This window comes from Carcharhinus amblyrhynchos, chromosome 5, assembly GCF_965287045.1.
Source record: "Carcharhinus amblyrhynchos chromosome 5, sCarAmb.v2.hapA, whole genome shotgun sequence".
Lineage (NCBI taxonomy): Eukaryota > Metazoa > Chordata > Chondrichthyes > Carcharhiniformes > Carcharhinidae > Carcharhinus > Carcharhinus amblyrhynchos.
In genome coordinates, this window is record NC_137328.1 from 83,514,742 (window position 1) to 83,532,902 (window position 18,161).

An 18,161-nucleotide genomic window follows, 5' to 3' on the forward strand; every position below is an offset into this window, starting at 1 on the left:
TGGAGTAGTACAGAGGTCTCAGTGGGCCACAGGGTTGTAGGATGTTACAGAAATGGGGAGGAGTGCAACATTTGAACACTAGGATGAGATTTTTAAAATTGCTGCTCCCAAACTGGGAGCCAATGAGTAAATGGGTGATTCGGGAGAATGGAATGAGTTTTGATATGGGTTATTAGTGTTTTGGATGCGCTCAAGTTCATGGAGGATTGAAAGTGAAACAGCAGCCAGCAGAGCATTGAAGTAGTAGACTTTGGAGATAGCAAAAACATTAATAAATGTTTCAGCAGCAGGAAGTTGGTTTGGGGAGGCATGGATGACATTACAGTAGTGGAAATAAGTGACCTTCTCGATTGAGAGGATTACAAGTTTGGAGCTGACTCCTGAGTCAAATAGGATGAGAGGATGTGAAAAGTCATATGGAATCTGACACATGATATGGCCTCCAGCATATTTCTACTTTCCCACCCGTTTTAATGTATTCTGTATCATTTGTGTTTCACTACATCCATGTAAGTATTCTTGCTCAAACATCTAAGTTATCTGATACAACCCAAGTAAATTGGAAGATACACATGGATGCATTTAGTCATATCAATATGCACAAGCATCTTAGTTATAAAAAAATTAAGAAATAAGAACTAAGAATAAATAAATGTTTTTAAAATTTTGAAGTTGCTTAAAGGACAAATAGATACAATATTCAGTGCTAACCCATGAACTAAAGTACCCCTTGGATATTTTTGTAGACTTCCAAAATTATTTGGTTATCGCGAGAAATGTCTCCCAACTTCAGTATGAATGGTGCGAGTCAAGAGAATTGAAAGATGAATTAAAATGCTAAAAAGATAGGAACATAATTGGAAGTCCTGATTAATTCTGTTTTTCCTTTTGTCCTGATGGTGCTTGGATTCATTTTAGTAGCTTACCTGTGCACAGTATTTTTTTGGTGTTATGTACAAATATACATCTTGTCACATTCTCCAAGTAGAGATTAAGAGAAATGCAATGGAAGATTTGGTGAAGTGATTCCTGCCTGAATATCACATTCTAGATGTGTAGTGCAACAGAAATGGAATGGAACATGGCCCACTGTACCTTAGAAATTTTGAAGTTTTTGGTTTGAATGGTTGCCATTTTCATTTGACTTTGGAACTAACTTATTAAACTTTTTATTTTAACCAACTGCAGGCTGCCAAGTTGGACACATACAATGGAAGAACTTTCTGCTACTTAGGTCACTACTATCAAGATATAGTACAAGATAAAAGCAGAGCTCGGGGTTGCTACAAAAAGGCCTTTGAATTAAACAATAATGATGAAGAAGCAGGAGCAGCTGCTGTTGATCTCAGTGTGGAACTTGGAGATATGGTATTGAACATGTTTACCTAGAACCAGACCAAAACTGTTTGCAGCTCCCAATGACTTGCTTGCTTTCATCCCAATCCCCAAACTGACATCCGCAGTGACAGTCAGCATGAAAATTCCTTTCCCTGGAGAAAAATGGCAAATCTTCCAGCCCCATTTAAATGTTCGCAAACTTTATCTCTTCAGCCCAAACACAAACTGCCATAGACATTCTGCATGGTGAACATTAGAGAATGGCTGCTTATCATTCTTTGCTCCTTTGCTACTTGCTGCTCAGTCTACCCTCCCTTTCTCATCTTTGTTCACTTCACTTCTCAGTCAATTTTTTAATGTCACTCAGCCTTGATAATATTTGATGACTCAGTCCCCACTGCTCTCTGGGAAAGAGAATTCCACAGACTAACGACGCTTTAGCATTTCAGTCTTGGATGGAAGATACCTAATTTTCAAACTGTGTCCCCTTGATCTAGATGTCCTCATGTGGTCAAACATCTTTTCAGCATCCATCCTGTCAAGTTTGCTCTTGTCTTTCAATAAGATAACCTTTCGTTCTAAGCTCCAATTGGATATAGCACACCTTAATTAGCCCATTGTCATCAAATAACCCCTTCATCCCAAGGATGAGTTGAGTTCATCTTTGAACCTCTTCAAATGCAATTATACCCTTTAAGTAAGGAGACCAAAACTGCTTTAGTATTTATGATGTGGTCAAAGAAGGCTCCATCCAGCTGTAGTAACACTTCCCTACTTTTATGTTCCATTCCCCTTGCAAAGCTGATGCCAACTTTCCACTTGCCTTTTTAACAGTTGCTTTGGTAATTACTGGGGCAGCACAGCAGTTAGCACTGTTGCCTCTCAGCGCCAGGGAGTCGGGCTTGATTCCCAGTTTGGGTCACTGTCTGTGCAGAGTCTGTGTGATCTCCCTGTATCTGCATGGGTTTCCTCCGGGTGCTCTGGTTTCCTCCCACAGTCTGAAAGACGTGCTGATTAAGTGCATTAGCCAAGCTAAATTCTCCCTCAGTATACCTGATCAGGCGCCAGAATGTGGTGACTAGGGGATTTTCACAGTCACTTCATTGCAGTATTACGTAAGTCTGCTGGTGACATTGATAAACTTGAAAACAATTGTACCTGCAACTAACATTTTATGTTGCATGTATCAGGACACCCAGATCCCTTTGTATCATTGAGCTCTGCAATCTCTCTCCATTCAAATAATATATTGCTTTTCAATTCTTCCTGCCGAAGTAGACAAGGTTACATTTTTCCACATTATATTCTAGCTGCCAAATATTTGCCCACCCACCTAATCATCTAAATCCCTTTTCAGGTTCTTCATGTCCTGGACAACTTACTTTCCTACCTATCAGCAAATTTAACTACCATCTATTTAGTCCCTTCATTCAAGCCATTGATATAGATTGTAAACAAATGTGGCACAAGCAGTGAGCCCTGCGACATTCCACAATTAAAAGCTTATCAATCCAGAAATCACTGTTATTTCTACTTTCAGTTTCCTATTCGTTGACCAGTCTTTTATCCATACATAGAAACATATTCTAGAAAATAGAAGCTGGATTGGATCATTTGGCCCTTCAAGCCTGCTCACCAGTAATTATAATCGTGGCTGATCATTAAATTCAACATTCTAATCTCCACCCCACCATCCACCCCCCAATATCCCGTGATCCACTTAGCCACAAGAGCTATGTCTAATTTGCTCTTGAAATCACATACTGTTTTGGCCTCAACTACTTTGTGGTAGTGGATTTTACAGATTTGCAACTCACTCTGGTTGAAAGATTTCTCCTCACTTCAGTCCTCAAACTATGACCCTAGTTCTGGACGCCCTCACAATTGGGAACATTCCTTCTGAATCTTCCCTGTTTAGTCCAGATAGAGTTTTATAAGTTTCTGAGATCCCCCCTCTCTCTCCTAAACTCCAGTGAATATAATCCTAACCATCTTAGTCTGTGTTCATGTGACAGTCCTGCCATCCCAGTAATCAGCCTGATCAACCTTGACTGCACTCCTTACATAGCATGAACATCCTTCCTCAGATAAAGACATCAAAACTGCACACAATACTCCAGATGTGGCCTCACCAACCTATACAATTGCAGTAAAACATTCCTATATTCAAATCCTCTCACTAGAAGGCCAAGGTATCATTTGCTGCCTTTACAGCCTGCAATATCTGAGCACTTACTTTCAGTGACTGCTAATATGTTATCATGAGCTCTAATTTAATAACTTTCGATGTGACACATTATTGAATGGTTTTGGAAATAATTGCACCACATCTACAACTTCCCATTTATCCCTCTTGCTCACTACATTTTGAAAGAACTGAAATAAATTAATCAAACACTAATCCCCTTCACGCAATTGGGCAAAGTCAACATGGATTTATGACTTTCTAAGAATCCTGCTGTTAACTCCTTAATAATGGATTCTAGCATTTTCCCAGTGAAACATGTTGAGCTCACTGACTAGTTTTCTGCTTTGTATCCCTCCTTTCTTGAATAGAGATGTCATTTTTGTAATTATCCAGTTGGTTGGAACTTTTTGGAATCAAATCTTTTTGGAAAATCAAAGCCAATGGGTGGAATTTTGAGATTTTTGTCTAAAAATGGTCTGAAAATGGGAGCATTCCAGATCTGTGTTTTGGGCAAGTTTTCACACCCAATCTTAATGCAGTCTGTGTCTGAAATTTTGGACAAGTCTGTTTCTGGCCAGAGAGGCTATGGGCAGGGCTTAACTCACCAGACAGCCTGTAGAGGGAGGTATTGCGCATGTGCAGATATCTGCTGCTGCACATGCACATTATCAGGTGCAGAGTAAGGACAAGGAACCCTTTCAGGAGTCAGAGAAAGCATCAGCCTTTGGAAGAACTCCTAAACCATGATAGAATTGTAGATGCAGTAGTGCTCAAAGAAATCTCCCAATTCCGTAACAGATGATTTTGATCTCCCACCAAGCGTGGATGAAGTAAACCTTGCCATTAACATGAAGAATGGACTGTAGGAGGAGACTGGAACCCAGTGGAGATTTTCAAACTTGGAGGAGAAGAGATCACTTGTCACCTCCATTAGCTGTTCCTAAAAATCTGGGACAGAAGAAATTCCTACTGACCTTGGGGATGCTGAGTTCACCACTATCTTCAAGAAAAGAGACAAAGCGGACTGTGGTAACTACTGAGGAATCTCCCTACCCTGCATCACTGGGGTGCTTGTTGCCTGATTCCTTGCTAGCCACCTTCTCCCTGTCTCTGAAATACTTCCAGAAAGCCAGTGTGGCTTCTGACCAAACTGTGAAACAATGGACATGATTTTCACTGCTTGACAAATTCAGGAGAAATGTTGGAGCATCATCAACAGCTCTACATGGCCTTCATCAGTCTAACCAAGGCTTTCGACTCCGTCAGGAAGCACTATAGAAGATCCTGTCAAAGCACGGCTGTCCAGAGAAATTTATTAACGTCGTCCAACTCCATGATCAGATGTTAGCAGTAATCCTCATTGACGAAAATATGACAGAAGCTTTCAAGATCAAGACTGGATTTGGACACAGATGCATTATCATCCCACCCTTTTCTCCATCTTCCTCTTCATTGTTTTTCATTTTGTCAACAAACCAGCTTCCCAGTGGAGTGGACGTCACCTCCAGGATGGACGGAAAACTTTTCAACCTCAACCATTTGAAATCCAAAAAGAAAACAACACTGACATTGCTTGTGGAAATTCATTATATGGATAACCATGCCATCTCTGTTCTCTTGCAAGAGAATCTCCAAGCCATGCTTGATGCTTTTGTGGAGGCATATCAAAGAATCAGTCTCAACCTCAAGACTTAACTCGTTTACCAACTCACTGCAGGGCAAGATCCAGTCTCTCCCTCCCTCAAGGTCAATGGCGAAACCCTCCCAAATGTGAAACGTTTCCCCTGCTTGAAGAGCTATTTCTCATCTAAGGCTGACATTGACATGGAGATCCAACATATTCAATCCGTGAATGCTGCCTTTGGACACCCAAGAATGAGAGCTTTTGATGACCATGACATCCATGCTGGCATCAAAATCTTCATGTGCAAGGTAATCATCCTCCAAACTCTCTTATATGGCTTAGAAACTGGACTACGTACAGACACCACCTCCAAGCCCCTCGAGAGGTACCATCAACACTGTCTGAGATGGATTCTCTGCATCAGCTGGGAGGATAGGTGCACTAACATCAGCATCCTTGTTTGGGCCAGGAGTGCCAGCATCAAAGCCCTGATCATTTGAAACCAACTTCACTGGCCAGTCACATGCTTAAGATGCCAGAGACCCAACTGCCAAAGTGAATCATCTTTGCCCAGCTCAAGGAAGGCAACCAAACAAGAGGAGGACAGACTCCCTGAAGGTTTATCTCAAAAAATACAACATTGGCCTGGAAGACCCTTGCTTAGTCAGGTTCCTGCTGACTGAAGGGACACAGTTCTTTTGAGAATACCCAATGGCAAGAGAAGGTCCTGAAAAGGGGCCTGACAAAGGAATATCAGTGATCTTGAATCCAAGAACCAATTCCGCCTCCGGGAAACCTCATGGGTGGCATGGTAGTACAGTGCTTAGCGCTGCTGCTTCACAGCTCCAGGGACCTGGGTTCGATTCCTAGCTGGGGTCACTGTGGAGTTTGCATATTGTCTGTGTGGGTTTTCTCCGGGTGCTCTGGTTTCCTTCCACAGTCCAAAGATGTGCAGGTTAGGTTGATTGGCCATGCTAAAAATCACCCCTTAATGTACTAGGATGCTTAGGTTAGAGGGATTAGTGGGTAAAATATGTAGGGATAGGGGGATAGGGCCAGGGTGGGATTGTGGTCGGTGCAGACTCGATCGGCCCAAGGGCCTCTTTCTGCACTGTAGGGTTCAATGATTCTATGAAACAGCGAAGTTTGCAGTCAGATGTGGATCTAGGATCGGGCACATTAGCCACACAAGGATCCACAGAATGTATGGTCAGTGACATGGAGCTTCTTAGGTGAATAATCATACTCATTAGCAAGTGATTGCCAAAGATTGCCTTTATTTAAGGGTATACTGTCTACCAAGTTTCTGTTTACTACTTGAGTGGCTCCTTGCACCAATGTACCATGGCCAGTCAGCTCATCATCTTGCAGTCTCAGCTTTCATCTGCACACACTGCAAGTACCTTGAACCTGTTGACAATTGCAATGGCTGAGGCTCTTCCACTTCTACTTTCTCAATTACCGATTACTCACGGTCAGATCCTTCATACCCTGACCACAGACCAAATCAGAAGACCCTACCTAAGGAATGTGGCTGCCTTCGAGAGCAAATTGCCCAGTAAACTTTCCACCTCTGATGCATCACAGTGTCTGAAGCTCAGCCTGAGCTGAAGTTCTTGAGCAACAGACATTTACTGCAGATCCATCCACATACTACAAAAAAAGAAATAACAAACTTCTAAATAGATAGCTGCTCCCAGGACACAGGCTTTGCAAATAAGTTGTTGGGGTGGCAGTGGCCTAGTTGTGTTACCACTAGACTATTAATCCAGAAACTCAGCTAATATTCTGGGGTTCGAATTCCACCATGGCAGATAATGGCATTTGAATTCAATAGAAAATATCTGGAATTAAGAATCTATTGACCATGAAACCATTGTCGGTTAAGGAAATGAAATCTGCCATCCTTATCAGGGTTGGCCCACATCATTCAGAACCGCAGCAATGTCGTTGACTTTCAACTGCCCGCTGAACAAGAGCAACTAGGGATGGGCAATAAATGCTGACCAGCCAGCGATGCCCATATCCCACGAAGTAATAGAAAAAAAACGTGGCTGCTAATATCGCCTCCTTTTGGTTCAATATCCAATTTTATGACCATGTCCAATTAAAGCATTTAAGAATTTTTATTTGGTTTATTGGTTCAATCCCTGGGTATTAAGGGATTTGGAGCAAAGTTGTGTGTATGTAATTAATTCTCAAACAGCAGAATGGCAGAACAGAGTCAAGGGGGCCTACAGATTCATTGGCCTACTCTTGTTCCTTTGTTCCTGTGTACGTGTGGCAATAACCAGGGAGAAATTATTAATACTTCTATTTTCACTACATATTTTAGTTTTACCAGACAACAGTAAACAATAAACAGGCAATCTAGATTAATTAATTGAATAATACCAAAATCATGTATTAGTACCAATAACAATGAAATAAAATATCCGAAGTGCCTTAATAGGAAGTATTAGGAGGGGTGAGCAAAAGTAGAGTCATAAGTAGATTTTAAGAGGGTTAAGGAGTTGGGGCAAGCCCAAAATTTGAAACATCTTTTCTTTTTTTTTGTCTTCCTGCCTTATTGTGCTATTTGGTTACTTTCACACTGTTGTCATCCAGCAGCTGCTCGAACTTTGAACACTGTAGGTGAACTGACATTACTACTTTCTTTTATTTTGGCCCGACCTGCACTTAATTTCTTCTGATAATATATAACTGAAAACACTAATCCACTATTTGTTGGACCTGTATCCTACAACAGCATAATGCCACAATTTCTAAAAAAAAAAATTCAGTATTCTGTGATTATTGTGGCGATGGAAAATCTTGCATGCAGTTGGGTATTTACTGACTAGTTATCCACTAAACATGACAAGGAAAAATACTTGAAATTTGTGCATTCAGCAGCTTAAACTGTGATAGTAATAATTACTAAAAATTAATAGTTTTTCTTTTAACATCTTCTGACTTGTTCCTTTGATAATCTCTCTTTCTTTCTCTCTCATTCTCTAACACTCATTCCCATCTATCCAATTCTTTATTTTTGCTTATTGTTCATAGTTTAAGTATAATTTTTGTTTTCTGATTTGAATTATGTGGCTTTGTGAAATTAGAGTTTGTGTGGCCTGAGCCGATCAGTCATCACAGATCCTCCATACTGGGCACATACTAGATCAGACATTAATAAAACAAGTCTCCGCTTTAAAGCCAGCGCAACCTTAGTGCTATTGTCGGTGAGGTGAATGCCAAATGTTGCTCTTTTGCATTTGACTGCCGAATTTGTTTGTTTAACTTGCTGTGCTGCAAAGCTACTACAGTCACCCAATTTACAAATGGCCACCATTCACAATGATGCTTAAACCTGAAAGTCATGCATTGTTGCTTTTTATCTAAATGAACAACATCAGACCAACATTTGAAAGCCTTAATTGAGAACAAAATTCAGAAATGTGGAATTGAAGGGAAGGTTTCTGTCTGACTCCTTTTATAGATGACTTATTGATGGTAGTTCAGTTATTTACATGGCTTTTCATATTGATATTTCTTTACTTTTAGGGGACTGCTCTTGCAGTTCTACAGACAGTGACTGACCAGTCTAGTGCTGGGACAGCCAAATGGGCTTGGCTTAGACGAGGACTTTATTACCTGAGAACCAACCAGCATTCGCAAGCTGTTTCAGAGTAAGATATGCTTTATGTTTGAGCCCTGGGTAGTTGGGTTTCATTCAAAATAAATCAACAGCGAAAATGAAATGGTGGATCCCATGGATGACAGGAGCTATGAAAGAACATAGAGGGAGATGTGAGAGAAATAGAGGATGTGTAGGTCTAGCATAGTGCCTTGTTGAGGGGGAGAGAAAGAAGGAAGCAATAAGCAGAGGCATCTGAACAATTCGTCTCTACTTTGAGTCTTCCACACGTGTTAGAAATGGAGCACAGAACTTTGTGTAATTTTAACCATTGGTTATTTCTTTTCATGTCATAAGGGTATTTGTGTAGTAGAAGGATGAGAACCAAAGTTTACAGGCTGTGGGAGAGTAAGATATGCCAATTATTTGAGCGCTGGGTACGTCTCTCAATTTGGTCATTATTTTCCAAATTCTACTGATGGGGACAAATAATGAAACTATAAAAATGCCATTGGTCAGCATGTTGGATTTCACATATTCATATCTTCAACTGTTCCGTAAATTATTGGTGTATGTTCTATTTTGGGTTAAAGACTATCCAGTGAATCTTTTCTTTTTATCATTTTGAGGGATTGGGATTTTTAAGGAGACAGGAAAATAGTTTTGGGCAGAACAGTTCCGATGCAGTGTTGTACTGTGATTTTTATGGTATTAAAGCCTACTTTCAGCTATATTAGTAAAATTGATAATCTGTTCCTTTTTAAGTTTACAAGCAGCTTTGAGAGCAGACCCAAAAGACTCAAATTGCTGGGAATGTTTAGGGGAGGCTTATCTCAGTAGAGGAGGTTACAATGCTGCCTTAAAGGCCTTCACAAAAGCCAGTGAACTGAATCCAAACTCCGTGTACAACATTTACAAGATAGCAGCCATCAAACAGATTCTTGGCAAGTACGCAGAGGCAATTGCAGAGTATAAACAGATAATTCAAAATACAAAAAACTACGTCCCTGCCCTCAAAGGTAAATTTATTTATTTATTTCTACTCTGAAATTATTTGTAAGTAGCTTTTGAATGTTCCTATATGTTCTATATTATACTTTACTACTGGATAGGATGGAGAAAACTAGTGATTGCATATTCATTTGTTAGTTGTCTCACTTATCCTTTAATTATCTTTAGATAATCTTGTTTCGACAAGGTGAAAAATAATGGTGCTTCTTGTAATGCCCTGAAATATTTCAGGATTTACTAACACCAGCTAATTGAATGCACCATCTGGTTGCTTGTACTTGCAACAAAATTTTGAATGTGGTTTTTCCCCCAGCTCCAGCCTTGTTTGCATTGAACTGGTGAGCTGTGGGGTGGTGACTGCGTATCTCTTGGTGTAACTTGTCAGATTAAGACAGGCCACAATTGGGCTGGCACGCAAGACATAGAGGAGGGGGAGTTTGAGAATTGATTGCAGAGGGAAGGAGATCTCAAGATGGCTCAAGTAATTTTTGAGGCTAAGTATAGTCTTGATGTTTTGAATCCCCACATAAAATAATTTCAAAATTACTATTGCTAGACTTCTTTAGTTCAGTATTTGAAGGTATTAAGTACCTCCTCCCACCCTTTAGAAGTTGTCCCACAATTCTCCCAGAAAGTAGTATTGCTTCCTTTTGTTTTCACCTTTTTAAGGAGATTTGGGAAATATCAGTGGGAATACTGGCACTATTTAATTGCGCTGCTATAAAACATTCAGTATGATAACTGACGAAAAAACAAAACAACGTACTCAATGTTGTACTGATTGTGCTTTTCTTTGTGCAACAGGACTGAGTGATTCATATAAGTTTTACATGTATTTATTAGTGTTACAAATAGGCTTACATTAACACTGCAATGAAGTTACTGTGGAAAAACCTCTTAACAATATTGATTAAGAAATTGATGTCATGATAACCTGGTTATAAGTAAAGCCTGTATTTTGTTCATTGGAGCATCATTTGAACAAGTTCTTAAATACTAAGAAGCAATGAATATGCTTCTTGGCATAAGAAGTTAGTATGGTAACTTGAGCATCCTTAGAGAGGCAGGAGAATGGTCCAAACAAAATTGTCATAAAAGTTACTCTTCGGGTCGATGTAATGCTGTTAGTTGGGATTGTGGTTATCTGTTTTTAATAAATGAATCTCCTCAAATCACAAGGTTTAATCACATTTTTCTAGGCCTAGGTGAGTGCTACTTAATGATGGCACGAAGTGCACGCGATGATTATTTGGATGGAAGAGCTTTGGATTCAGCAGAAGAAGCACTTCAGTACTTAGCTAGGTGTGTAAAAATAAAGGCTTACCATTCACCAAGTGATGAAGCAAATACAAGTATTTGAATTGCTCTTTGAATATTTGTTAGAAGCTGCCAAATGCCAAAATCAATAGACAACTCACTAAACTTTTTTTGTTTTCTATAACAACTTCATCAAGCAGAATAGAGGGTTGACAGGGTGCTCTACAAAGATTTGGTGCAAATTTTGAATTTTTTAATGGAAACAAATATTGCTTTTTTTAAATGTTTCAAATGTGAGTCCAACGAATGAAATTGTAATTTTAATATTTAACATCAACACACCTGTAACAGTGTACTGAAGTGTATCTAATATTATAACTGTGAACTAACCAATTTCATCTTATTTTGTTATATAAATATTCAAAGCCCTATAATTAGTTTTTTTTAGCAACAAGGCTAATATCACTCGCTGTTACTTTAATACAAATGTTGCAGAAAAATCAGACCGGAGAAGATGTGGGTTAAATGCTGGAATCCTAAAGTTGAGTTCCAAAGTGCATCATTACATATTGCTTTTATGAAAGCTTGTTCTCTGGTTCATCATCTAGAAATATTGAATGGAGTGAGGTTACTGTACTTGTGCAGCAGATGCAAACTAAACTCAACACAGTTTTTTTTTGTCCATTTCAAAATATATTCCTTTCTGTTTTAAGTGTTCAAAATTTTAAAATGTAAAATTAGCTTTGAATATTTTTTCTTTTGCCTCTTTCAATCAATTCTTTCTTCCTTATTTATTTCTGTACCTGATTTGACATTGAACTCACCCATAATTTGCACTAGCTTCTGAGTCTGTTGTTAATTTCATAATTTTTCTGTGTAATTTTTTAAGATGCATTTGCTTTATCCTTGTCCTAAATGTACAGTTCTGTCGCTGCAACTATATTAAATTATATTAAATGATTTGAAACAAAGTATGTTTATATTTTTCTTGCCTTAAGTCTCTAACATAGAAAATGTAACTAACAAGGTAGATAAAGAGGAACCAGTGGATGCAATATATTTATTTCCAAAAGGCATTCAAAGTGCTGCACACAAGGTTAATAAATAAAATAAGGACACAATGGCCAGAATTCTCCAGCCGTTCATGCCCTGCCTCCACTGCAAGTGAGGACGGAGAATTTAGCGCTCAGTCAAATCTCCATTCACTACAGTGGGACCAGAGAATTTCACTAGTGTGAATGGCCAGAGAATTTCTGCCGTGGAATTGGGAATAATATATTGTCTGGGATTCTTCCAAAAGCATTCTAAATGCTGAATTTCTGTTAAAATTAGTAAATCCCACTGTTTTAATGGGATTTTTGAAATAAATTTCCCCAGTCTGTGCATCAGAGTGCCCTAGCATGAATCTCGATTAGAAATCAGGGGTGGGGCCTAATCCCACTGGAGAGGATGGCAGCATAGTGCTGAGAGTGCTATTGCACATGTGCCGATCTGTCAGAGTGGAGATTGGTGCATACGCAGTAGCCCCGCTACTCCACAATGGTATCCCTTCAGTCCCCTCGTGCCCCGATCGCTGGCCTTCCAGATGTCTCCGGGCCAGCCCTGATCAGCCCTTCCCTCCCTCTGCCACCAATCCCAAATGCAGAGTGGCAGCAGGACTCCATGCTGCCTTGGTACTGCCTGCTGCCCAGTGGGCAATGCCAAGATGTCCTTGGGCATTACCACTTTGCCCTTGGGCAGTACCAGTGGGTCAGGCTAGCAATGCCCTGGGGACACCCCCCCTTGCATCCAACCACCTGAGGTCTCCCTACCCTTCACTCAAGTGGGTTCAGGCTCCCAGTTCCAATGATATTAAAATTTAAATATTTTAATCAGCTTTTGGTGCAGAGCTGACAGTGCCCGAATTCCATTGCTGGAGACATGCAGAGGCCATGGCACTCAGCAGGGAGCCGGCTAAACGGCCTCTGCTTAGTCTCCTGGCCCACTGGGTTGGGAGAATCACCCCCGTTGTCTTGGAGAAAGGATTGGTTAACTGATAAGGAAGCAGTGGGCATACACGAGGCTTTTTCAAGTTGGTAGGCAGTGAATAGTGGAATGTCATATGAATCAGTCTGTGGTCTCAGCTATTGATGCTGTACATTAACAACTTAGATGAAGACGCATAGTAACGTATCTGAGTTTGGGGATGTTGCCAAACCAAGTGGAACAGTAAGCTATGGGGAGGGCACAGGCTGCAAAGAGAAAGAGGCAAGTTAGGTGAATGAGCACCAGGATGACAGATATGGGGAAGTGTGAAGTTATTCACTTTGACTATAAGAATTCAAAAGCAGAATATTTTTTAAAAGATAAGAAACTTGATGTTTAAAGTGTTGATGTTTAAAAAGACTTGGGGTGCTTGTACAAGGAACACATGTAGGTGGAGCAAGTTGGAGGCAGGTACATCAAAGGTTCACTAAATTAGTTCTTGGATTGAGGGGATTGCCCTAAGATGAGAAGCTGAATAAATCAGACTTATATATTCTGGAATTTAGAACAATCTCATTGAAATCTAGAAAATTCTGAAGGGACTTCAGATTGTTTCATTTGTTGGGGAGTCTAAAACGTGGAGACACAGCCTCAGGATAAGGAACTGATAATTTAAAACTGAGATGAGGAGAAATTCCTTCACCCAAAGGGTTGTAAGTCTTTTAGAATTTGCTATCCCAGGTGATCATGGGTGCTCCATCATTGAATATGCACCATAGTTGAATACATTTAAAACTGGGATCAACAGAATTTTAGTCTCAGGGAATTGAGGGATATGGGTATTCAACAGGAAAACCTTTGAGTTGAAGCCCAAGATCACGTATGATCTAGTTGAATGGCAGAGCAGGTTCAATGGGCCAAGTGGACACCTACTCCTATTTATTGTGCACTTCAGTTTGAACTTTTGATAAAGGCAATTATTTTGTAATTAATGCTGTATTTTTAATGCCTACATTTATGATTTCACCTCTGATTTTATTACAGAGCTGTACAGTGTCGACCTGATGTATCATGTCTTTGGAAACTAATTGGAGATACATGTACCACACTCCATGTTTTTTCACCAACAAAAGTTAACATTAAAGTCTCTGCCATTCTTATTGAACAGAATGAAAAGAGTAGAGTGCAGTCTTTAAACAAAAGTGAGCTGCTTCATCTGGGAGGAAGGTAAATTACTTTCAATCAAAGAGACATATTTTAATATATTAAGAATAGTTGCCACTTTTTAAAACCCCTCTGTAATTATGCTCTGTTGTGCTCAACTTCAAATACACAATTTCAATAGGTAATTTTGCCAACTGTTCCAAAATAATTCTCGGGCGAGGGATATCCACAAGAAACTCTTCACTGTGACTCATTGCTTCCAAAACCCTTTTCTTTTGCCCCTTTTATTTTCTGCTCTAGTGTCAATCACAAAGAGCTAAGGAACAAAACCTTTAAGGTTGAGGGCATCTTTGCAGTCGCCCACCTAGTTCCTCCAATTCCTCTTTCTATCCTAGATGTTTGACATCATTGGGGCAGCACAGTGGTTAGCACTGCTGCCTCAATGCTGGGGACCCGGGTTCACTTCTGGCCTTGGGTCACCGTGTGGAGTTTGCACATTTTCCTTGTGTCTGCATGTGTTTCCTCCAGGTACTCTGGTTTCCTTCCACAGTCCAAAGATGTGCAGGTTAGGTTGATTGCCATGATAAATTGCCCCTTGGTGTCAGGGAGACTAGCAAGGTAAATATGTGGGATTGAGATGGGGCCTGAATAGAATTGTTGTCTCTGCTGGCTTGATGGGCCGAATTTCTCCTTCCACATTGTTGTGACTTTATGATACTATCTGCCTCCAATTCTGACAAACATTTTAGGTCTTGTCCTTAATTTCAGGTCTTTTTTTTTGAAAGCCACATTGCCTGCTTTCTGGTTTTCATCCATGTGAATCCTGACCATTCATTTATTCCTGGCCCTGTGCAATCTAATATTTGCTTTCTTCAGGCTGGCGGATAAAACAAACACAGCAAGAGGGGATTGTTCAGTTAGATTACTGCAAAAGACAGATAGGGAAGGCAAAGCCAGAATTCTTTGGAAGATTGAAGATACAGTGTTGGGATGATAGACGTGACATTGATACATATGAGAACCAGGCTGAATACAGAAAGTTTAGAGGGGAAGGAAAATGGAAATAAAATTTGCATGGATGCAAAGATGTGAAGAAACTGGCAGCTAACATAGAGGAATCCATAAGTCTTCTCCAGACATACAGATAATAAAAGGATAGTAAGAGAAGCGGTCAGGCTAACTGTGGACCAAAAGGGGATTTAGACATGCAGGCAAAGAGCCTGGCTAAGCTACTAAATGGGTATGTTGCATTTGGAATTACCACAAAGAAAGGTGCTGCCAAAGTAATGGTGAAAGGGAAAGTGGGGAAGATACTGGATGGGCTAAAGCTTGAAAAAGAGAAGGTATTAAAAGCTCCTTTGCAGTAACGTTAATAGGGCACAAGTACTGAGGGAAATAAGGTACTGGCCATAATTTTCCAACCATCTTTAGATACATGGGAGGCACCAGAGGACTGAAGAATTCCATCTGAAAAGATTTACAGGGCTATGCAAAATGAGGGGGAGTGAGACTAATCTATTTGCACTTGTAGGAAGTTCACAGACAGCAGAGATATGATGGGATTAATGGCCTCCTGTGTTGTAAACAATGTTCTGATTCCAAGTTATTTTTGTGGTGTGGGAAGGCAAGTTATACTGAACTGCAACTTATTTCCTGTTAGGTGCTATGGGCGTGCTCTTACATTGATGTCAACGTCTGCTAATCTGTGGTGTGATCTTGGCATGAATTACTATCGACAGGCACAGCATTACCTGGCTACTACAGGAGAATTGAGCGTAGTGTCAGAGTTACTGGAAAAAGCAATTCAGGTACATGATTAATTTATTTTAAAAAAAACAAATGTAACTACCTTAGAGTGCAAGTTTTCCAGTTTTTTTTAATTCAAATTTTGATGCAGTTTTTGTTTTTCTTTGCATGAAGTCAAATTGTACATTACGATTACCTCCATACCAAGAAGTCCAACAGGTTTATTTGATAGCACAAGCCACAAGCTTTCGGAGTATGCCACCATACTGCCAGCACGCATTTTTGTTTGTTTCTCCTTCAAACTTGAGAAATGTGTACTCTTTGCTAATTACATCCTGTATCCACAAAAGAAACTTGTGCTTTATTTTCCTTGCAACTGTTAAGTGCCCTATCATAACTTTTTTGTTAGCTGTGACAATGTCTTTCTGACTCTGTTTTGATTAGAAACTGTGAAGGCAGCCTCATTAAAACTCTCTCTCTTGTATCAGTTGTTATTGATAGGGTGTCTAGGAAGGCAATTAAGAGTCTTTTATGGTCTTGTAGTTCCAAAAGTTGGGAGCTGTAAAGAATTGTATCTAACATTTTTAGTATCAAAAGGCAGTCTGTGTGCATCTAAGTTTCTTTGTTTAATTTCTAAAACTAGATAGAAGATATATTATGTATGGACTAATTAAAGGAATTATATATGTTTAAGACTACCAAGTATTTAAAACACCTAATTACAATTACTAACAAACTTGCTCTCCATTGATAAAGTGACTTCTACATTTAAGTTGATTAAACAAAAACACTAGCAGAGTCTGGTAATTTATAGTAGCCCTTTTCTATCATTCTATACCATGCATCTACTGCCCTTGTTCCACCAGATGTCAACGGGTTTGGAAGTACTGTCTAAGGAGCGTTGGTGAGTTCCTGCAGGGCATCTTGTAAATAGTATACACTACTGCCAGTCTCCATAGGTAGTGGAAGGAATAAAGGTGCCTTGTAGTTTGTGGACAGGTTTTGTGGAGTTAAAAGATGAGCTACTTGCCGCAGGATTCCGAGCCTCTGACCTGCTGTTCTAGCCACATTACTTTTATGGCTAATTCAATTCAGTTTCTGGTCAGTGGTAACTTCTGGCTTTATGATGGAAGACAGGTCATTAATAAAGCAGCTGAAGATGGTTGGGCATAGGACACCACCCCAAGGAATTCCTGCAGTGATGTTCTAGAACTGAGATGATTGCACTCCAACAATCACAGTCACCTTTTTGCAAGTTAAAACTCCAATCGGCAGACAGGTTTCCACCTGATTCCCATTGATTCCAGTTTTGCTAGAGCTCTTGGTGTCACACTTAGTCAAATTCTGGACTGATGACAAAGTCTGTCATTCTTGCCTCATCTCATGTAAATGATTCTGGGATCAGTCATTTCCCACTATGTATTTTCCAACATGATTTAAGAGGTCAATTTCTCTAGGCGCCTGACAAATTATTCAATCCTGCTTAAGAATGCTTAATTTAAAACTTTGTCCTGCAAGTTTGCATTTTTTCTCTGTTTTACAATCACTGTTTGAAATATCTTATTTTACATTGGATATAATGACTTGGATTTTTGCATGCTTTACACTAAGTTAACCACTTAATCTGGGCGGAATCAAGTCAAATAGTGCGCAAGATCATAGAATTTTGAACATACGTGAATTATGCCTGTAACTAGACTCATGTTATCTGCAGTCTTTAACATTAATTCAACAGTACCCTTGCCCAAACCAGTCACCACCCACAAAACTGGTCATGCCCCTAGATAAGAAAAAAGAATTTGCTGGTTGCATCTCCAGAAGAAATTCAGGCTGGTATTGATGTAAATTTTCATTGTTTTATTTGAACAGTGTGGATCACACTGTTCAAATAAATGTTGCAGTGCATTGGGCAGGATCACATTCACTTCAGGAATTCTACCTGACTTTTCTATTGCTTCAATTACTGGACAGACAATCAAGCCAGTTCTGTTAACCACGTGATCCTCTCAACTATATTACTACATTTTATAAAGTGCAATATAATTTTAAATGTATGTTTATTCAACAGTGCCTTAAGAAATCTGTGATGTTGGACAGCAAAAATCATCTATACTGGAATGCACTTGGAGTTGTTGCCAGTTACAAAGGTACTTTCATTTCAAACTAAAGATTTGGGCTGAAGGTAAAAACTTACTGTAAACCTCTCTGAAAGCCTTGTTCAATTTTCTTATGGCTAAAAAATTAAAAGCCAT

At 39.6% G+C, this 18,161-nt stretch overlaps 1 protein-coding gene across 3 annotated transcripts in view; it reads left to right on the forward strand.

The window, feature by feature from the left end:
• Positions 1-18,161, forward strand: part of skic3 (SKI3 subunit of superkiller complex) — a 102,437-nt gene that overhangs the window by 46,150 nt on the left and 38,126 nt on the right. For all 3 annotated transcript variants that reach the window (XM_080189107.1, XM_080189106.1, XM_080189108.1), the window contains 7 exons: positions 1,189-1,368; positions 8,694-8,818; positions 9,532-9,785; positions 10,977-11,079; positions 14,044-14,226; positions 15,824-15,971; positions 17,978-18,056. In XM_080189107.1, the coding sequence (XP_080045233.1) occupies positions 1,189-1,368; positions 8,694-8,818; positions 9,532-9,785; positions 10,977-11,079; positions 14,044-14,226; positions 15,824-15,971; positions 17,978-18,056 (1,072 nt within the window). The remainder of the gene's footprint in view (positions 1-1,188; positions 1,369-8,693; positions 8,819-9,531; positions 9,786-10,976; positions 11,080-14,043; positions 14,227-15,823; positions 15,972-17,977; positions 18,057-18,161) is intronic.